At 34.8% G+C, this 22,273-nt stretch overlaps 1 protein-coding gene across 2 annotated transcripts in view; it reads left to right on the plus strand.

The window, feature by feature from the left end:
* The window catches only part of MED13L (mediator complex subunit 13L), a 289,872-nt gene that overhangs the window by 31,502 nt on the left and 236,097 nt on the right, over positions 1 to 22,273 (plus strand). For both annotated transcript variants that reach the window (XM_032309204.1, XM_032309206.1), the window contains exon 2: positions 2,397 to 2,634. In XM_032309204.1, the coding sequence (XP_032165095.1) occupies positions 2,397 to 2,634 (238 nt within the window). The remainder of the gene's footprint in view (positions 1 to 2,396; positions 2,635 to 22,273) is intronic.

Below are 22,273 nucleotides of genomic sequence, written 5' to 3' on the forward strand. Positions count from 1 at the left end.
AGCCTTATGAAGCAGCATGGTAGAGTGGGAAAGAATTTATGCTCTAAATTCAGTTATGCTTTAAATCGAGTTATATTTGGGTTCTGCCATTTGCTGCCTGTGTAGTTATGGCAGAATTATTTAACCTGAGTCCTAATTTCTTCAGCTGTCTGTTTGTGAAGATTAGAAATTACATGTGGTGATACTAGTATATTGTTTAATGTTAGAAATTACACAGTAGTGAAGACCCTACTGTGGTGCTTGTTATTAATAAATAGGTGATGACTCTGTGGTGATGGTTGTGGTTATTATTATATATATGTGCATATTGTTTTTGTTCCTTGTATATTTTAATTTCATCCTTTTGATTTTATATTTAAAAAACCATGTAATTTTAAATTTAAATATAATTGTGCATTGTTTGTCTTTGGCAGAGAGAAATACTGTGTTTTGGGATAACTTGTCTCTAGAAATATTTTAAAGGGTTGCTTCCCAATTTTGAAATCATTAGAAAAAGAATTTTAAATCTTGGAGGTTTATACTTTCGTCAGAAATTCGTCCATAGAAGTTTGTGTGGAATTGCTTTTCTCTTTTTTTTTTAAGAGATTTTATTTATTTATTTGACAGAGATCACAAGTAGGCAGAGAGGCAGGCAGAGAGAGAGGGGGAAGCAGGTTCCCTGCTGAGCAGAGAGCCCGATGTGGGGGTCGATCCCAGGATCTTGGGATCATGACCTGAGCCGAAGGCAGAGGCTTAACCCACTGACCCACCCAGGCGCCCCATGGAATTGCTTTTTAGCTCTAAATGTGATCATGGTATATGGGGACATGTATTAGTCTAAGTGAATATACATCCATAATAGGGATTTTTTTTGGACAGTATTTCAGTATCATTAAATTGTCTTTGCTCTTACCAAACAATAATTCCAAGTTTAAAGCTAAGTCTTTAACATTAACTTTATGCTTAGTTATCTCTGTCAGGCTTAAATAGTGGTCCATTTTTAGATTTTCCAGTGAAGACTGGTATAATGATATTTAATTTTAGCTTTAAGGTAAAAGAACTAAATTGTTTTAAAATAATTGGACATTTTCCAGTTTTTCCAGCTGAATTAGTTATGAACTGATTAAGTTTGTAGGCTTGTTGTTACGTCACTTGCATCTGTGTTCTGTCACTTGCTAGAACAACTCCATAAAAAATACGGAGCAGGTGGCCATGGCTTCCCTTTATCACTGAGACCAGAGAAGCACCAATAGGAAGTTAGTGCAAGTGCTAGGATTAGGAAACCATTCTTTTGAATCAAAGCCAGATATTTTGTTTGCTGGACCATGTGGAGTGTTATAGGTGAAAGTATTCTAGTGAGTAAATTGCCATTCATAGATTTCTTGGGGGACTGTCTCACCTAATGTTTAAATCTCTGATAGATCTTAATTTTCTAAACTTTTACATATGGTTATCACAAAAATCACAGTAGTGATTTATATTTATTGGTATCTTTTATCTCTCCTCCCTTCAGCCCCCCCACCCCCGCCCCCTGGTCCATGAACACAGAACACTAGTTTAGGTGAATATAAGAAAAGTTAGTCTCCTACTTAACTTTTCTGATTTCAGCTGCCCCCTTTTTAGTCTTTTTATTTAGTTTGCTTCTTTGACATTTGACATTTATTTAAAAATTGAAGTTAAGCTTTCTGTTTAAAACACATACACACACACACACACACACACACACACTGCTTTCATTTGAAGAAATAAAGGAACTTGTCTGAGAAAAATGCAAAAAGGATATGAAAAAAGAGAAATTGTACTATCATTACTAGTAATGATAGCTATATCATTTATACTTTTTGCCTGGGTGGCTCAGTGGGTTAAGCCTCTGCCTTTGGCTCAGGTCATGATCTCAGGGTCCTGGGATGGAGCCCCGCATCGGGCTCTCAGCTCAGCAAGGAGCCTGCTTCCCCCCCCTCTCTGCCTGTGTCTCTGCTTACTTGTGATCTCTGTCTGTCAAATAAATAAATAAAATCTTAAAAAAAAAAATACAAATGTAGGTAATGGAATAAAGATCCAGGTTCTGCTCTCAGCTGGTTTCGTGTCGGTGTTTTAAAATGTGTTTAGAAAACAAAAGACAAAACTACAGTAGGGAATTGTTCTTAGAAGCAAAGTTTCTTTCTGTCATCTGTTTGTTGTAATTTGGTATTTAATATGAAGAGCTGTGTAGAAATCTTGATATGAAGAAGTGATTTTTTTTCTCCCTTTTAAAACCAAGGAGGACTGACGAAATTATTGAGTGAGAGAAATTTTATCTGAAGTAATATAAATAGTTATTTTAGCAAATTTGCTTGTCTGAATGGGAGCTTGTTCTTAGTATTCTGTGATTAAGAAGAAATATCAAAACCCTTGTAATTTTCTTGTTTTTTTTCCAGGCTGAACTCACGGGAATCAAATGGCGTAGGTACAATTTTGGAGGGCACGGGGACTGTGGACCCATAATTTCAGCCCCAGCCCAAGATGATCCAATCCTGTTAAGTTTCATCCGTTGTCTGCAAGCCAACTTGCTGTGTGTATGGCGTCGTGATGTCAAACCAGATTGCAAAGAATTATGGATATTCTGGTGGGGAGACGAACCCAACCTAGTAGGTGTAATACATCATGAGCTGCAGGGTAAGCTTTTTGTTTTTTTCTTAAAAACTGTTATCATCATATATATTTCTTAATAGTAGTAAATTTCGAAAAAATTTATTAAGACTTGCTGAGAAAAATCCAATTGTTTAATGTGTGTGTCTCTCAAAAGGAAGGTCTTCACTCTTACCCCTCTTCTTTCTGTGCCCTCCCTTCCCCCCCAGATCTCTTGTTCTTTCCCAGTCATGCTAGGAACCAGAACCTGTGAACCACTGTTTCTAAAGGAAATATTGTGTCTTCTAGATGTTTTGGGGGTGGAATCAAGGCAAGATCCGCTGTTTTAAAGTGATAGTGAATTGTGAGTAATTAGCAAGTCAGTGAAATGAACAGAATTGTTTTTTCTTGGATTGTGGCTGTTGTGGTTCATTACCAGCTGAACTCTGATGGAAGATTATAAAGTGATAATAGAAAGTTAGTACAAGCCTTACTGGACAAAATTATGAGATGACATTGGATAGTATTCTGAAGAAAGATTAATATAAAGAATCTGGTATAATTTTGATATGGCAAGTTTTCCTTTGCTTTGTTTCTGCATTTTATATAATTAGGTGATTTCAGAAACTACTTGGTCCAGTGTTGCCTAATTTTTAACTTCAGATTACATCTGATATCTGGAAACTTTGAATTAATATAAGAGTTTCATTATTCTAAGTTACTTTTTGTATTTACCACAGATTTATAACCATTGGAAACGTTATTAATATTCTTGAATGCTCAAAATTTTTTACTACTTTATCTAAATGTATCCATCTAGCATGCTAAAGAACTTTTCTAAATCAAGATTAATTACAATCCTTAGGGTAGTACATTAATCTTCCTGACCTAAGTCTCCTAGAGCCAACTTTTATTATGTCCAAACTACTCTGTATTTTGTTAGTGTGTGATTGAAAAAGTTCAGATAGCATTTGAAATGTTTTGTTAGTTGATATATTTAGTATTTTTTTTTTAAAGGAAGGAGTAAAACTAACTTTATATTTGAGGGCCTATTCTAAGGTGTTTGAATTTGCCTAAAGGATTTCCTGCCAACTTTTGCTTGATATATTCCTAGCTTTCCTTTGCAGCTGTTTTAAAAAAATCTGTGATATCCCGGGCCACAACAGCCAGAGGGCAGTAAACCTCAGTGGACTAATTAGCTGTTTACCTTATAGTCCATTTGTCTATTCAACACAAACCTTTCTTTCCATACTTTGTAGAATATTTGGTTTATAAATATAAGAACCCTGTCTGGGTAAGATTGCTTACTTAGCTGGTTAATCAGCAGACTGTCAGAACGTACGTACATATCAAAGCATATTTCATGTAGTTAGCAGGGAACTAAGGTAAAATTAGCTTAACTGCATCTGGATTCCATTTATCAGGGTTTTTAAAATAAGATACCCCTAGAAGATAATTATAACATCTATGTTTGTCCATTTAAGTATCAAAACATATATTTTTGTTCTAAAATTTTTTTCACAAGTAGTAGAGGAATAGAGCATTTTTGTTTGTTCATCCTTTATTTCTCATGATTCTGATTCTTAATCTCCTTCCATTTCTCTACTCCATATTGATACCATATGTTTTAACTTTTTGGTCTGGTCTTTATTTGTTAGCAGCACAAATTATCACTTTATAATAATGATGAAGCCAAACCCAAATTACCTGATGTATAAAATTATTTGTCCATACCAACAAAGCACATAATCAGTGTTCTTAGAATTAAGTTACTGTGTTATTTCTCATGGACTTTGTTACCGAGTTAACAAAAAGATGAAGGCTATTTAAAATTTTTATAGTTGCTTTATTTATTTTTTTATAGTTGCTTTATATTTCATTGATGTATTAAGTATTTTTTTGGTAAAGAATAAGGAAAGATCGACTTTTTTTGAACTGTTTTTTACAAAACACAGAAATACTACATTTTAATTAGAAAATTAGGAAAACACAACTGTCAAGTGAAGAGAACAAAAATTCTGATGTCTAAAACAGTTTTTTTTTTTAAAAGATTTTATTTATTTTATTTGACAGAGAGAGAGATCACAAGTAGGCAGAGAGGCAGGCAGAGACAGAGGGGGAAGCAGGCTCCCTGCTGAGCAGAGAGCTCGATGCGGGGCTCGATCCAAGGACCCTGAGATCATGGCCTGAGCCGAAGGCAGCAGCTTAATCCACTGAGCCACCCAGGCGCCCCTAAAACAGTTTAAAAAAAAAAAAAAGATTTTATTTATTTGACAGACCGAGATCACAAGTAGTAGGCAGAGAGGCAGGCAGAGAGAGAGGAGGAAGCAGGCTTCCGGGGAGCAGAGAGCCCGATGTGGGACTTGATCCCAGGACTGTGGGATCATGATCTGAGCCGAAGGCAGAGGCTTTAACCCACTGAGCCACCCTGGTGCCCCTAAAACAGTTTTAATATTTGGTATTTTTATGTATAAATGGAATTGATGTTATACTGTTTTGTAACTCCATTTTTTTCATCTGACAATATATTGAGAATGATTTCTCAGGAGAATGATTATTTTTTATTTTTATTGAGTCTGAAAGCAGTGTATGCTGTTCTCTTCTGTGCCACCAGGAAAGTAATCCAGTGTTGGAACAGTCATAACTTTGTTAAGTATGTCTGTTCTCTTTGATATGTTGAATTGGGGAAAGTTACTGGATTAAAGTAAAGCCTGTGAAGTGTCCAGTCCATATGTAAAAGTGGTTGGAAAAGGTAATTTTATATGGTTCAACCTAATATTAGAAAGTATTTGAACTTAATTAGAAAAGTGAATGGCATAAGGATAACTTTGTATGACAGGTAGAGTGATCATGAGAAAAAGATACAAAGAAATATTTTAATTGGTGGTCATAGTAAGTGAGGATATTTTGGAATCTGTTTTGATCTTTAATATATGTAAGAGTGATTTCATTTTAGGTAAAATAAATTTTAACAGAACCCTGTAAACATTAAGCGTGATGGTACCATTACTGTAACATTTTCTTTTTATAGGGACATTTTACTATTTCTTAAAATCCTTGGTAGTTCCCTTGTCTTTACAATGTACCCCAAATGGGATACTACTAAGAAGCCTCACTATAATACAACACCAAAGCAACCATCTTTGATTTAATGTGTAAAGTATTGTCATAGAAAGAGAACAATTCTACAGGATAGACACACAGTTTAGTTTCAAGGTACTAGATTTTTTTTTGTTAATTGCTTGAAGTATCTATGAAATAGTCAGAGGGAGCACTTAAATACCTTTATAGTCTGTCCCTGTCACTTAGATAAACACCTTTGGGCCCATGTCTGGAGAATTGCTATTTATCTTGCCTAGTATTTTGCTATTTATCTGGCATAGTAGTTCAGAGCATGGGGTGGGTTTGAGTCCCTGCTCAGTTGCTTGCTGGCTGTGTATCGTTGATTAAGTAACTTATCCTTGCCTCACTTTCCTCACTGTAAATTGGGTTTTAAGTGTAAGAAAAGTTAAAAGTTCTTAGAATAACACAGAGAACAGTTCATCTAATTGTGACTGTTGCTGTTGCTACTGCATTGACAACTCATTCAACAAAATTAAAACACCTTGACAGTTTTTAAATGATCTGTAGAACATTCAGTGCTTGCTAAAGTTCCTCAAATACTAACTTTTGGGGGCACCTGGATTGCTCAGTCGGTTAAGCATCTGCCTTCGGCTTAGGTCATGATCCCAGGGTCCCAGGATTGAGGCCCACATCAGTCTCCCTGCTTGGTGGGGAGCTTTCTTCTCTCACTCCTTCTCCCTCTGCCGTTCCCTCTGCTTATGCTTGCTCTGTCTCTGTCAAATAAATAAATAAAAATCTTACAGTAAAAATACTAACTTTTAAAGTATTACACTTTTGGGTTGGAGTGATCAGATTTTTGAGTTTGAGTTTTAAAATTTGGGTAGAGTAAGAGAATAATAAAATGTCAGAGCAGCAAAGATATCCCTCCCTATACATATGACAATTGTGTAGACTTCTGCTATACATAGTTTCATGATAAACCTTAGATGGCATTAGAGCAGGGCACTGGCTGAACACAAACATGTGCCTGTCCTTCCTTGTGTCCATCCATGAATACCTATATCTGTGGGTCCAGTTACAGTGTTTGAATATAATTGCTACCCTTGAAATGTTGAGAGTCTAAAAGGGGTGTAAGACAAGCACAAGACAATATGTACAGTGCAGAGAGACACTGAAAGTCTGTGGGAGAGAAATGTACTAGATTGACTGCTTTCCCTATGGGCAAACATTCAGTTTTAGGACCAACGCACAAATGTTTTATAAACTTACAATAGGAACACTGACAGCCCTAGTGCCAAGGGTTGATAACCTTCTTGGTTTCTGGTCTGTTTGTTCAACTTCTAATGTTAGGTAAGAGCTGTGATCAGTCCTGGGTATGTAAAATGACTCCTTGTACTTGAGGAGCTCACAGTCTTATGGGGGGGGGGGCTAAATGAATCCATAATTATGCTACGATGAAGTAAGCTGTAACTGGTTAGGTTATAGGATTTTGCACAAGCATCAGATTCAGTCTTGGGAAACAGGATAGGGAGATGATGGGAAGCCCAGAGGCTTGAGGTGCATTTTATTGGATATGTAGGAGCTACCTAGGTTATGATGGAACTTGTTCTTGTTAGAGGAAGTAGCCTGTACAAAGGTCCTGCTGGCAGTGAACAAATGGTGTGAAGAGCAGGTTTGTTTGGAGCTTAGGCTATTAGTGAAATAGTGAGGAGAGACTGAAAGACCGTGAAGGTGGGCCATAATGAGTGCACTGAAGTAAGGATGAGGAATTTGCACTGAATTTGATAGATTTTGAGGAATTGTTACAGGTTTCTGATCAGGAAAGTTTCAGACATGATTAGGAAGATAATATACAAGATGAGTATGAGCAGGAAGGCAATAATATTGTAATAAATTATTCTGAATTGAGCTATGAACTTAAACATTTCCTCAGTTTAAGGTACAGATTTATTTAAGTTAAAAAATACCAATGATTACATACTGAACTTTTTATTAATAGTCTTTGCCAATTTTATTTCATTATACCTTTGTTCGTTTTGCTTAACTAAATTCTTTTGCATTTTTTCAGTTTGAATTTTAGCGATTGATATAATACACCAAACTGACTTTTCCAATTCCACCAAACAAAATTATTTTATGAACACAATCTTCTGGTCATTTGATTGGTTATTAGTAAGTGGTGGGAAAGATAAGCTATCTTAAAACCCCAAAATGGTACAGTGGGCAAATACAGGCTTCTAGGAGCTAAAGATGTCTTGACCCAAAGCATTAAGAGTCCCTGGTCCAGAAAGACAAGTATTATATATGGCCTAGTATGTGCTTAGTAATGCTTGTTGAATGAGTGAATGAATGAAGCCCATCTTACATATTTCTAACATAGCACAGTATTGTACTCTCAGAAGGTTAACTTAAAATAAATATGCTTAAAATGTTTAATAATTTGATATTGTGAGGAGATTGAAACCTAATTAAAAATAAGGTATAAAATATCCATTTTATTTTGTGTATGTTCTATAAAGAAACCAAGCTATAGATGTGCAGTCTATAATTTTAAAATTTATCTGTGCTATCTCTTTTCCTTTTGATTATTACAGGTAGACAGATGTAAATTAGAATAGGGATACATCTGTCTACCTCTAAAAAAGGCCCCATCGTGTTGGAAGCCTTGGGAATTGGCTCCACCGTCAGTGTAGAGGCAGAGTGGCCATTATTACCTTTTGTTGCATTTATAGTCATGAGTATTGGTTTTTTATTTTTCAGAGTGCTGCCACCTATGCCAGGAGGTATGGGCAATTGCAAAAAAGCATTAAACATTAGAGAACTAGGAAAGAGAGATCTTGTTTTCTAGTAGTGACGGGTGTAAGATAATTTAAGACATGCTAATACTGTTGCATATACCACCGAACTGATTGCAAGCCTCTGGAAAGAGAAGTGCACATTTTGTAAGGATGGAGGAAGTCTGAGGGAAGAGAATGGAGAGCCAGTTTGCTAGTACTGTAATGTGTATATATAGATTATAATGTATATAATCTGAAATGATAGGATTGATATAACCTTTGTTTAGCTATCTCCAAGACAGAACCTAGTTCCCTCCTCAGCTTTTTTTGGGAAAAATATTGATGGGTATACACACACATAACTTTTTTTCTGGCTAAACCATTTTATAGGTAATTTCTAGACTTCATGAATCTTCACCCCTAAATACTTGATCATGTAACTTCTGTGAGAATGTAGGACATTTTCAATGATACTGATGTAATTTGTTCTCCTATCAAATTTTTCATATTCTGAATTTGTCTGTTTCCTCATGATAAGATTCAGGTTAAACATTTTTGACAAGAATATTGAGTAGGTGATGAGTATTTTTGTGCCATCCCATCAAAGGCACATGTCAATTTGTCTCAATATTGATCTTGCTAACGCTGATTACTTAGTGTCCACAGATTTTAAAGATACCCTTTTCTTTCTGTAATTATTAGGTAAATCAGGGGTGAATAGTCTTTTCCCTAGCCCACTTTTCACTCTGGCTTGAGGAGAAACCTGACTTTGAGCTATTAGAAACAACAGAGATCAAATGAAGACTACATTCCCAAGTAACAGGAAAGGTAGGGGAACAGAGGAGAGGAGAAAGAAGAAAAACATGGGATATCTAACCAAGGCAGATTATGACAGTAAAGTGAAGCTCTGTAAAGTGTTGATGTTGACTTTTCTAAAATCATAGTTAAGTATATAGGAATATACTATTATATCTATGGTCTGTGAATTTTCAGTTGAATTTTGGTTTATGGTTATCTTTGACAAAATGAAATCATTTCAGTCAACACTGTGAATGGCTTTATTCTCAATTGAAAAAAATTACTTTTTGTGAAAGTAGTGATCCTTTTACATATAAAAATCACAGGGCGTGAAGTTATCTGTAGGCAGAATGTTCAGTTTCAGAATTTCTTCTTCTAAAGAGATTATCTGATCCCTGACTCTTTTCTCCTGGTTTTATATATATATTTTTCCCATTATTGGTGGTCAGTTTATGATTCACTGAAATTAATCTCTGATTAAATTAGAAAAGAATTCTTTTGGGGATTTATTGTTTGGATTTATTTATTTTTCAAGTATAAGATTCTGGTGAATTTTTCAGCAGCATTCTAGATTTGTAGTATTTTACCTATCAACATTTATATGGAGATTTTATTACATGGCATTAATTCTTGAGATTAACACTGCATTGCTGAAAAGTAAATTTTACTCTAATTTTCATATTTGTTGTTATTATGTATATAGTAATAGAAGAATACATTTGTATTTTGTGAGAATAAGCACTTTTACTTAGTGGAAAATGATAGCTATTTCTAAATAGTTTATGAACTAAGTATTCCTAGTTCTCACTGGATCTAAATTATTCAACTCTTGATAAAAAAATTTCTGACTTTTAAAATAATTACACTGTGTTTTGTTTTCTTATGTGTAGTTTTAAAAGAATTCCTTTTCTAAAGCATAAAATAGTAATTGACGATTATCCAAATGATTCCAGTGTGTATTTAACTGAAATAATAGATCTAACAGAAAGTCCTAAGTTTCTCATAAAAGAGAAAATGGAAAACTTATTAATACTTTTGTAAACAACACATGTATATTGTAAAGTTATAGTACGATTAAGAATTCTTTCATATGAAGAATAGGAAAAGATCTAATGGATTAGATAGAATTATTAAGCTAGGCGTGCTTGCAATTGAGAGAACAAGCTAAAGTCTAACTGTGGAATGTAAATAAAATCGATGTGTTACCACAGGCAACTTACTGAACCGTGTAATTAGCTTTTTCTATGAAAAATGAGACATTTATACTGAGATTGTGGTGAAATAATATGTAAAAGGCTTATGTTTTAATGATATGAAAATTAAACAGTTGGTAAAAAATTATAATTTAAAGATTGCTGCTTCAGGGAAAAGTTTAATCAGTTGGTTTTTAGGGGGGATTTATGTTTTGGTATGTAAAGGCATTACAATCCAATATTTTTGCATTGATACGAAGTCTCCTACTTGTATAAAGTAAATGAGTAAAACCCCCACTAATGAAGGGTTAAAGTCACCACTTGAACAAGTTGGATTGAAAATTAACCTGAAATTAGAGAAACCATTATTTAGTGTATTATAGTTTTTTCCCTCCTTTATATGTAACTAATTTTAGTGATGAATATATTGTGACTGATACAAAAGTATTTAGGCTAGTAATTTTAAGGATAGCTTATTTGATACCCACTCCCTTTGTTTATGTTGTACTTCAAAGTTTTATTCCTTAAAAGAAAATCGAAAGATTTAGAAGAGGTTCTTGTACATTAAAGTGGTATAAAGATTTATTGGCCCCATAATATAATTTCTTTGTTGTCTCTTTTTTTTAAGGGACGTTAATATAAGGACATGAATGTAGCAAATTGAGAAAAAGTTTAGCTATGAGTAGAATTTAATGGCCTAATTAATTCCAGAAAAAATTATATATTTGAACATTAAAATTGAATGAGGTAGAGATATAAAATTATCTATCTAGAGAACAACACCTTTGCTACAGAATTTATAAGCAAATACATTACTGACATGAATTTACAAGGAAATTCATTGCTGACCCATTCAGATTGCATCATGTCAGTTTCACTGTTTAGTATTTTACATAGGAGATGAAGTAAAAAGTCTCTCCAGTGAAATTGGGCTTTTCTAATAAGGAAGAAGGTGAGAATGGATCTCCTAGGTCATCACTGGGAGGATTCAGAGAATGTCCTCTTCCATATATGCTGTTGAAAATAGTATACGCAGAAGGAAACTGGAGCTTAGAAAACGCCTGTGAGTGACTTCCTCATGTCACTTATTATGGTAGAATCCAGCCCCATATGTTGTACCTTTCAAAATCAAAACCATTATTTGGTTGCAGAGCTATATATAACATGAAACTATGTGATTGTGCCATATAAAATGAGTCAGTCAAGTTTCCCAAACCATTTTAAATAAAACCTACATAACTGTTCCAATTCTATTTATATCAACTCAGATCTATTTCCTGTACTTACAGAAAGAATGCTGGCTTGCATAATACTGGACAGAGGACCTATCTTTTTTGATTTAAATATTTTCTGTGACACGTGGCAAATGTTGGTTCCAGTAATGTCAGCTCATAAACGTTTAGTGTAGGTCCTCTTAACTGAGCACACACTAAAGATAAAGGGAAAATAAAAATAAAATAAAAATAGTTTCAGAGTCATAAAAATTTGACATGAATATAAGCCATTTGAATATTTAGTTTATATGAGATTAGCATTTGTTGTTATAAAATATCTTAACTGAAGTAACTGAAACAGTTTTGTTTCTGTTGTCATTAAGAGTTGTTTTTCTCCCCTCTTCTTATAGATCTATTATCATAGATATGTATTTTGAAAAATCACAGTAAAAGAACATGTTAACTATTGGAGGAAGCAGGAGGTGGTTGCTGAGGCTACCATTTAATTATTCTGGACCTGTTCAAAATGTGGTAGACTAAACCAATTTATGCTGTGACTAACATTCATGAATAATTGTTTGAAAAAGTATTTACAAACGGTTTCTATTTTGTTTTGTTTTAGAATGTTTGAGCAAATGGCCGCTAGAACTTGGTGTAGTCTACTCAGCAATGTGTATCACTGGAAACTAAGCTTTTTTTTATGCTTTTAAAAGAATATTGTAATGGTGGAAATAATACATAAATGTGCTGCTTCTCCCCCATCCCAAAAGTTCCCAACAGTTTGGCAGTCTCTTTTAAGTATTAGAGAATTATGAAATTAGACTGTGTTGCTCTTATTTTGTGACTGATGCTGTCCTGGTACTATCTAAATTGATGCTCATTGAATATCATTATGGCTAGCAAGTGTTCGATAATTTCCGTTAAAGCTCCATCTGTGTAAATATTTTTGAACAATTTTCTCCAAGTACTGGGCCACATACCTATTTCTTATAAACCTGGCATTGATAAAATGCACTCTTTGTATAATTGGGTCTTGTTTTGATACTGGCTCTTTCATATTGTGATTTGGCAGTGAGTTCAACAGAATAAGCATTATCCTCTTGAGGCCCATCTAGGATTGAACTAAAGGGCTTCTACAATACCCACATGATCATACAATTAGGTGTTTTTTTTTTTTTTTTTAATTTTTTAAAAAAATGCTGTGATAGTGTAACTGAATATGAGCTGGTTGCCAGGGTATTGTGGCAGAATAATACCCTGCAGTTTGTAGTTAATCATGCAGCAGAACTGCCTTGATTAAAAAAAAAAAATTAAGAATAAGATAAAAATTGGATGAAGGCAAAGTATCTTTGTGTTGAAGGCAAAGTATCTTTGTATAAAATGGTAAAGGGAAGGTTAGAGCATTCACAGATCTGTTATTGGAAACTTTGTCTTCCTACTTAATATAATATCATATGTAAAATATCTGCCATTAAAAAAATACTTTTGCTTATGGCTTTGCTACCCTTGGAGCAGATAAGACTTCTTGGTAATCTTGAAGGCTTACTTTCTGACACCTTTAGGAAATACTCAAGTATCTGTAGAATGACTCCCTGAAACCGGAAGTGTGAAGGACCTCATCAAGATGAGGTTTCTTCATTAAGATTGTTTTGTTTTTTTCACAGGTAATCTTGGACTTATTTAAACATAAGCAAAAATTTAATGTTTGCTCTTTATAAGAGGGCATGTTATTTATATTGAAACATAGGTAGTCTGAATTAGAAAAATTCAGATACTCTTGGGTCGGTTGTAGGCACTATATTTTTAACTTATTTTAAAAATAGTGGATAGGACGTCTGCTTTGACATTCTTGGAAGAAAACTATATGCAACTCTGATTGTTTAGGGAGGAAATAACATTTGTTGACAGTGACTCTATTATGGAAAAATTTATCATGCCATTTACTGGTTTCATGAAGAGTATAACAAAGACGGGCTCTTGATTTGAATAGCAGACTTGGCTGGGACAATTATCCGCATTGCTAAAGGAAAGGCTTCATTAAGCAGAACTCAGTTAGCCAAAGCCCTCAAACACATTTGAATATATATCCCCCTGGCCCCCAACCCATCCTCAGTAAGCAAGCAACCATTTTATAAAAAAAGGTTAAATGTCTTAACCATAGTATTATCTGTGATTAGTCCAGATATGCATAGATAGCATTCTGATTCCCAGTATGATTGAGGCAGTGAGCTAGAAGATCATCAGGGGGCAAAAACATTTTGACGGAATGCCCTGAGGTCACTACTGATTCAGCTCAATTGCCCACACATTAAAATTTGTAGTATTGTCTAATAGTGATAAAATAATATATGAGAAGATGTTTTAAAATCATTTTTTGAGCTTTATAAACATAAAGTGTTATCACTATTTAATCTTTAATATTTACGGCTACCACCATGTATTTATTCAACAGATTTTTATTGAGCCTGCATTCTCTTAGGTGCTGCTCAGAATACAGAAATGAATCAGAAACATACTCTTGTTTTTTAGAAGCTGACAAATAGGGGAGCTGCATTTGTACGTGGGGTATTAGTTACAGATGTCCTAAGAGGGGCCACACAGTACTTTTTCAGTTACAGAAGGAGGCAGGGCCTTGATGAAGAGTTAATTCTTGAGCTGAGCCTTAAAGAATGGGTGAGATTTTGGTGTTTGGACATATGGCTATGTTAGGGCAAGCACACTTCATGTATATAGAATTGCATATGTAAGGATGTAGAGAGGAAAGTTTGGAATATCTATCTGGGAAGAGTTAAAGATGAGAAGTTGATTGAAAATGCATATTTATGCTTAAAACCTAGGCCAAACCTAGTTTGAACTTCATAGGCAATTGGGTTTTTTGAGAGTTTTTGAATAGGACTAGAGGGAAGGCCCTCTGTAGGCTGCATGGCAGGCAGGACCTGCATCTGACTCTTGCTTATAGTGGTAATTCCAGGACCAGCACAATTCTGACACATATTTGTTGTGAATAAATTAACAAGTAAATGAATGAGTAAAATAGGAGTTTGTATAGACTGTCAATCTGTCATCATTGACTACTCCCAGGTCCTCCCAGTGTTTTGGATCACAGAGGAGAACAGGCTGTTGTTTAGAAGACTGTTTTAAAGAACACATACGCAGCACCTGGGTGGCTCAGTGGATTAAGCCTCTGTCTTCTGGCCCTGGTCATGATCTCAGGATCCTAGGATCAAGTCCCGCATCGGGCTCTCTGCTCAGTGGGGAGCCTGCTTCCCTCTCTCTCTCTGCCTGCCTCTCTGCCTACTTGTGATCTCTGTCAAATAAATAAATAAAATCTTGAAAAAAAATAACACACATGACTGCATATGTAAAAGGTTTTTTGTTTCATTGATTTAACTGTATATTGGAAAGACAGTGATACAGTTTTCTTCCTTTTTTTTTTTGCAGCTTCTTGTTTTCTATAGTCTGCAGTTTAGTTCTTAAAGTTTTTATTAAAATTTATTGACTAACTTTCCATAAATTATTTCCGTTAGCGTTGTAGATAGCAAGTAGTTGGGATAGTTAGCAAAAAGCTTGTGTTCTAATTGTCTTGTAGAACAGAGGCTGTGGGAGGGTCCTATTAAATGGGTTAAAGTGCTTAATGGTAATTCTGTGTCAGAAGCCTTATAAATACATCATGGATTGAATGACCTTGGGCGTCCTACATACGTTATAAATTGCCAGTTCAACATTAGAGTTGATATTTGCTACATAGAAAAAATTTAGCTAACATTGCTCTGCTGGTCTTTCTCTGGAAATTGCACATTTTCAGTATAGAATCCAACTGACTGAAAACTTTCATTGAGCTTTCTTTCTCTCACCCTGAAATCCTGAATAAAATTGCTAACTTTTTAAGATATGATGACGATAGACTTCTTGGTAAAATGAGATATAGTATATGATTTAAGTAAACATTTTCAATGAAATCCTTAATAGGCACTTTTTAGTGTTGGTATACATCTTTTCTATTGTTATAAAAGATAGCCTTTTGGTTCCATCAGATACTCTAAGATAGCAAGTTAGTACTTTACCAGTTCTGTAATTTTTAAATGGCATTTTTCAAAGACTATTAAAAAAATTGATCTGTCTCTTCCAGAGATACTTGCAAACACACACATATACCTACAGTAGCTTGAATTTCCTGTATTGGTTGAACTTTCCATTTGGCAATACATGGAATGCAGCCACATCTCCCAGAGGAGACTTGAAGAGTCTTTCCATTATTAGTGAATCACACTTTCTTGGCCAGGCACCATCTATCATTCTCTTTTTCCGTTTGTGACTTTACCTGGCATTCCGTGGAAGTATAGGTCATGGATTGTGGATTACTCCTTCCTATTCACCCTTACTCACGTATCCAAAAATGGAACAGAGGCCAGGAAGAAATTTACCACTCTTTAGTTATAGTTTACTTTTGAGAGGTAGAGATCATAATATAAGTATGTTAAGTTAACTAAAAATAAGGTGGAATGGTCATGCCATGCCTTCTGTTATATATGTCACCATAGACCATTTAAATTTGCTCGTCTTTTATTCTTTAATATGGGAATTACAGCTTTATTTTATGATACAACGTGAAGTGAATATGAAAAGCTCATAAATTTAAAGGCTGTGTAAATGCTCTTCATAATCATACTTTTTCTTTAATGAACGTCACTGTCAAACTATTTTAAATCTTCATGAATTTATTTTACAGTTAAGTTTTGGCCATAATTTCTACCTGTGAATAAAAGTTGAATTCCTTTTCACTTGGCATTGTCACTAGTAATTCAATTATATAATAGGTGTTTGATTTTTAAGAAAGTATCATGTAACTGGTCATTTTCTGGCTTTGGCTATTCAGGGATGGTTGATAATATTAATGCCTTTCCTCCTAAAGGGATTTTAGAATAAAAAACTAAAATTATGTTCCATGTTGTTTTAATAGGATTGTGGTCTAATCCTTGAAAATTATAGTGAGTGTATGGTATATGTTAATTATCAGTGGACTAGTTTTTTTGACTTTTTATTCACTTTTACATATATAGAATTCACAAGAATATTGGATTAACAAGGATTACTACTCCCATTCATGTCGCATGCTATAATAGGCCCCATTTCCCTTTCTACATTTGTTTTTTTTATTTGCAGAATAGTTTTTATTTATGCTTATTGTGCCTACTTTTATAGTAGCAATAAACTGAGAATAAATGATAGCTTGACATAGTCTGGGAACCAGACAAGAATCAAATATTTATTGTTCACTTGTTATGTGTTAGGCATCATGCTGGGGGCTTGGTGATCAGTCTTGCACTTGAAAGTAGTTTTGAATTTATTCTTTTGGAATTTCAGCTTAAATGATTTACAGGGAAAAATTTAAGATTCTGCTGATTTGTTTTTGCACCTTGTTTTGTGTTTATTAGATTCATTTTCATATAGTATGTTGAACAGATATAGTAGATATGAAATACCAGCCTTTGCCATCTTGAGATTGTTAATTTAACTGGTTGAACACTAGAGGGACTGCAGACTAATCACTGGCTTTTTAGTTCAGTAGTATATTAGTTGGGATGCTTTATTTAAACAGTGGAGCTACACAGCTTTTTCCAGCTTTTTAGTTTTCCCAGGGTTAGGTATTATGCCGCCAAATTTATCTGGTTACTTATTTTGGTTAATTCTCAAGTGTAGGGACTACAAAATTTAAACTCTGCCACTTTAGGTATATCAACACAAAGGACTTTTCGTTGGTTATGGACTCTTTTTAAGCTCAGTTTGTGTATTTAGATGTCCTGCTGAAAGAAATGGGATATCTGGGAGTGGGCTGTATAAACGATGAGTTCCCAGCTTTCTCTTGGAAGTCTGTGAGTATGGAACATAGCATTTGGGAAAAGTGACTATTCATTGGAACCTTAGTTCAGATTAATATTTTATGGAGATTTGCAACGATTTTGTGATTATTGGATGTGAATTTTGTGAGAAGATTTATTAGGTATAATAGCACAAACAAGGTAAGATAATCTATACAATATACTTTTAGTCCAGGTGTTAGTGTTAGAGATAATTTTGCTGTTTCACACAAAAGCTGTTTGGCAACTGAGCTTATTAGATAAGAACTTTCTGGAATTAGGTCTTAGGCATTAAAATGTTGAACATTTCTTGAAAAAGAACATTTTACTCTCAATTTTGCCTAGAAATGGTATAAATTTTAAATTACAAAAATTTAAGTTATATGTATACAATAGATGAGTGCTTCTGGAAGTGTGGTTTGATGGTTGTGGGGATTTTAATTGAGGTCACATTAGGAACAAAAAAAAAATCAATCTTTATGTATCTCTTTGTAAAGAAATCCTAAAGATCACTTAGAGATGCATAGAATGAGATGGATATAGAATTCATTATTTTCTTCTGAAATGAATTTATTTCTTTATTTTTATATATTATAGTACTGATCTATCAAGCCTGCCCCCTGAATAGTTTGTTATAATACTGGAACACTGGCAAGAATAATATCTGCCTTTACCTTTGTTTGCTAGATTTTTAAAATATGGCAGAAATATTATTACATAAAGGTAATTTTAAATTTAATTCTTCATGTTAATGAGAATTTCCTTTTTATTTCCTTTTCCTCAATTACATGTTTTTAAAACTCAGTATAAATTAAAAGTAAGTTCAATAATGTATAGAAAAAGAAATTTAAATGTCCATCTCTTTATTATTGATAATCTGTCTGCTTCCAGAATATTTTTGAACTAAAATGATTTGTGGAATTGGCTTTTATAATTTAAATATCCCTTGACACTAACTTGTAAGAACTGTGATAATCAGTTAAAGTATACATTTGATTAGATCACTTAAAAATTACATGTCTATCCAAATCATTTTTGTTCCTGTTATAATTGAAAAAGTCTTTAAAATTGTCCTTTGTTGGTTTTTGGGTTTCTGAAAATAGGAAAATATAAGTTACCACTAAGTTATAAATGTCGTCGGTTCTTTGGCAAAACCATCAGTCAAATATTTTATTGCTAGTCTTAAGTGCTTTGCATAACGCTGTAAGTACTCTATTAAATTACAGATTTTGTGTTGGGTTATTTGGAGAAGAAATTTGAAATTAGAGAGTCTTTTATAGCTTCATTATTCTTTTCTCAGAAGTATGGTCTCAGTGTCACAAAAGACAAAATGCTGATGTGTTAAGTATGAAACTGTTTTCTGAAGATTGAATTTCTGGAAAATGCCAGAAAGTACACAGAGTACTGAACCGTGAATTCCAGAGTTAGGATAAAGACATGTTGGATATAAAAAGCATGTTTTTGTTGTAAATGTTGGCTGGTTGACATGATTATAATTGGCATTGCAGGAGTCATCTTCAGTTGTTGTTCTGAACAGAGTAAAAACTTATCCTCAAAACTTATCCTCACTTTGTTATATTTAAGGGGGAGTGGGCAGTAATTGCTCAGTGTATTGGACAGTAGATTGAAAAAGTTTTCGCTTTCTAAAGTTAGATTAAAGGTAAGATTAAGGACACTATTAAGGAAAGTTAGAAAAAATAAGAATCTTTTATTCTATTTCCAGTTTCTTCCAAGGGTATTATTTGAAGTCAGTTTCATCACTGAATGCCTCTGGGTTAGGATAAAATTCAGTCATTCCTAAAATGACCTGACAAAGGTTTAATTAGAAAAAGGCTACTTTAGTAGATAGTTTTGCTACTGCATCTCTGTATGTTATGGGATGTCTTAATATAATGTGGAGGAGGGAAGTGTGGAATTCAGTTCGGCAGCATTCGTTGAGTGCTATGCACTGGGCTGTGTGCTGGGAATGAGTGGTCACTGCCTTCTGGGAGCTAGAAGTATGTAATTAGTTCAGTTTGCTCAGAAATTTAATTAATGAATCTGAATTTGGGGCACTTTATTTTAGTCTAATTCTCAGAGTGCTTGTTTTAGTGGGTAATTTTTACTCTTGCTGTGTCTTTTTGTCAGTTCAGTCTTCAGGTATTGCACTTTGGACATGGGCCAGATGATGTGCTGGGTATTTGGCATTCACTGATAAACTGGACAGCTCAGTTCTTAATCTCTGAGAGTTTATCCTTTAGTGGGACAAGTAGATAAACAGGTTAGGTACAAAACAGGGTGATAAATGTTCTGATAGGGATAGTACTTTTGCTCTGTTCATGTTGTTTCCTCCTTCAGTTTCTTGTTCCTGTTGTGACATCAGGGATTTGTTTCTTCAGTTTAAAACGTTAAACTCAGGGTTTTTTTTTTTTTGAGTTTTGTTTTTTGTAAGATGCCAGTACCTTGGGATGATAGAAAGATGATCTAGATAAGTAAAGTATGCTTAATGCTGATAAGTAAGGCATGTTAGACATAAAAAGGCTTTATTTATTGGGTGGGAGAAGGTTGATGGGGATTTCTTAATCTTATATTTGAAACTCAAGGACGTCATAGTTACTGTTTAAGACAACTAAATTTGCAGGTATAGAATAGGAAGTTAAAAAAAAATGCTTAGTAATTTATCTCTTCCATATCCCAAGATTAACTTTTTCTGTGTTGCATCCTTAATATCATGAAGCAGTTGCTTATATGAACTCAACTTTTCTCACTGGGCTCCTGCTTCTATCCTGCGGAGTTATCCACATCCAGGCAGAGTCTTAGTACTGCTTACATGCTTTCCTGGGAGGTGATAGTCATCATAGGGTAAGAGGAGGTATTTCAACACAGTTCAATTCTGTCAAGCTAAAGGGAAAGACTTCCCACCTTAGCAGTTTTGTAAAAACGAAATGAAACAAAACCAAACAAATCCCCACCCCCCGCCCCAAACCCAGAAAATTAAAGTTTTCTTCATTGAGGGGAAGACAGTGGGTTTTGCTCAAAGTTTTCTGTCCTTAATATCAACTTTGCTGCCATATATTATTATGGCATGTTTTTACATATTCCATATACTAGATCTCCTTGCTAGTTAGATACATCTTGGTTGGGATTTTCAGTGTCAAACACAATAAGAGCACATTGGTCTTTGCTACTCTCTCTCAAAACACCAAATTTCTCTTGACCTGCTGTATCCCTTATATTCAGTAGGATATTTATGAGTGTGGAACAGAAGAGGAGGAATGAGCATGCATTGGTGCATGCATCCTATATTGGCCAGTAAAGTGACCTTTCTAATTTTGTTCCCAGTATTTATGTCACCAATAAGTACATGTTTAAACTTGATTTTTTTCTTGAAGTAGCCTTTGCCATGGTTTTCAGTTTTTCCAACTGCTTTGAGATTTTCCTTTATGTAGCTTCCTTCTAGAAGCATCTATGTCACCTTCTTCCTGAGCCAAACATTGATTCTTGAAGTCCTCAGTCCAGTAGGAGTGAGGACTATCAGTAACAATAATGTACTCTGTCATCTCTTAGGAACCATAGTGGAGATACAGATAAAATGCTCTGGGAGTTTTGAAGAGTAGGGATGACCTGTAGCTACTGGGATGAGGTAACTCTCAGGGAGGAAATGGCATTTAAAATGATGCTTTAGGGAGCTGAACTAGGACATGTGGGCTTCAGGGATAGGAAGGAGAAAAGATGGTCTACTGAAAAAGTGACTAGCAGTAGAGAAGAACTGGTAATAGCTAAAATTTCAGCTTGGCTATTGAGAAGGGTGTGATAAAGAGAAGAGGAAGAAGTAAATTTGAAAAGGTAGTTTGAGTCAGATTATGGGAGAGCTTGAAAACTGAATTAAGGCATTACCACCATTCAGTAGACCATTAGGGGCTCTCTTGAACAGTCTTGAGCAGTGAGAAGGATTAATCTGGGCTGCAGTTTGTTAGATGCATTAGAACAAGGAAGTTGATGGTAAGGAGAATATAAGGAGTCGATTCTACCATTTCTAGGTGAGATACCGTGAAGACCATTAAGCAGCTGTTTTGTATATTTTTAATCACATCTGGTTTTTTAAAAAATTATTTATTTTAGGGGGCGCCTGGGTGGCTCAGTGGGTCAAAGCCTCTGCCTTCGGCTCAGGTCATGATCTCAGGGTCCTGGGATTGAGCCCCACATCGGGCTCTCTGCCCAGCAGGGAGTCTGCTTCCCTCTCTCTCTGCCTGCCCCTCTGCCTACTTGTGATCTCTCTGTCAAATAAATAAATAAAATCTTTAAAAAAATAAAAAATAAAATAAAATTTAAAATTATTTATTTTAGGAGAGAGAGAGAGAGAGCGCGCACACGTGTGTGCTTGTATGAATGGGGGGAAGAGGCAAAGGGAGAGGGAGAGAAACTCAAGCAGACTCCCTGCTAAGTGTGGAATCTGACTTGGGGATTCCCATCTTATGACCCTGAGATCATGACCTGAGCTGAAATCAGGAGTTGGATGCTTAACTGACAGAGCCATCCAGGCACCCCTTACATCTGGTTTTTCGATTCTTAAATATTGAAATTTGGGGGCATCTGGGTGGCTCAGTCTGTTAAGCATCTGCCCTCAGCTCAGGTCATGATCTCAGGGTCCTGGGATTGAGCTCCATTGGGCTCCCTGCTCAGTGGAGAGTCTGCTTCTCCCTTTCCTTCTGCCCCTTCCCCCGCTCATGCTCTCTCTCCCTCTCTCTTTCTGTCTCTCTCTCAAAATAAGTAAATAAAAAAATCTTTAAAAAAAATGAACTTTT

This window comes from Mustela erminea, chromosome 13 (assembly GCF_009829155.1).
Source record: "Mustela erminea isolate mMusErm1 chromosome 13, mMusErm1.Pri, whole genome shotgun sequence".
In the NCBI taxonomy this organism is placed as follows: domain Eukaryota; kingdom Metazoa; phylum Chordata; class Mammalia; order Carnivora; family Mustelidae; genus Mustela; species Mustela erminea.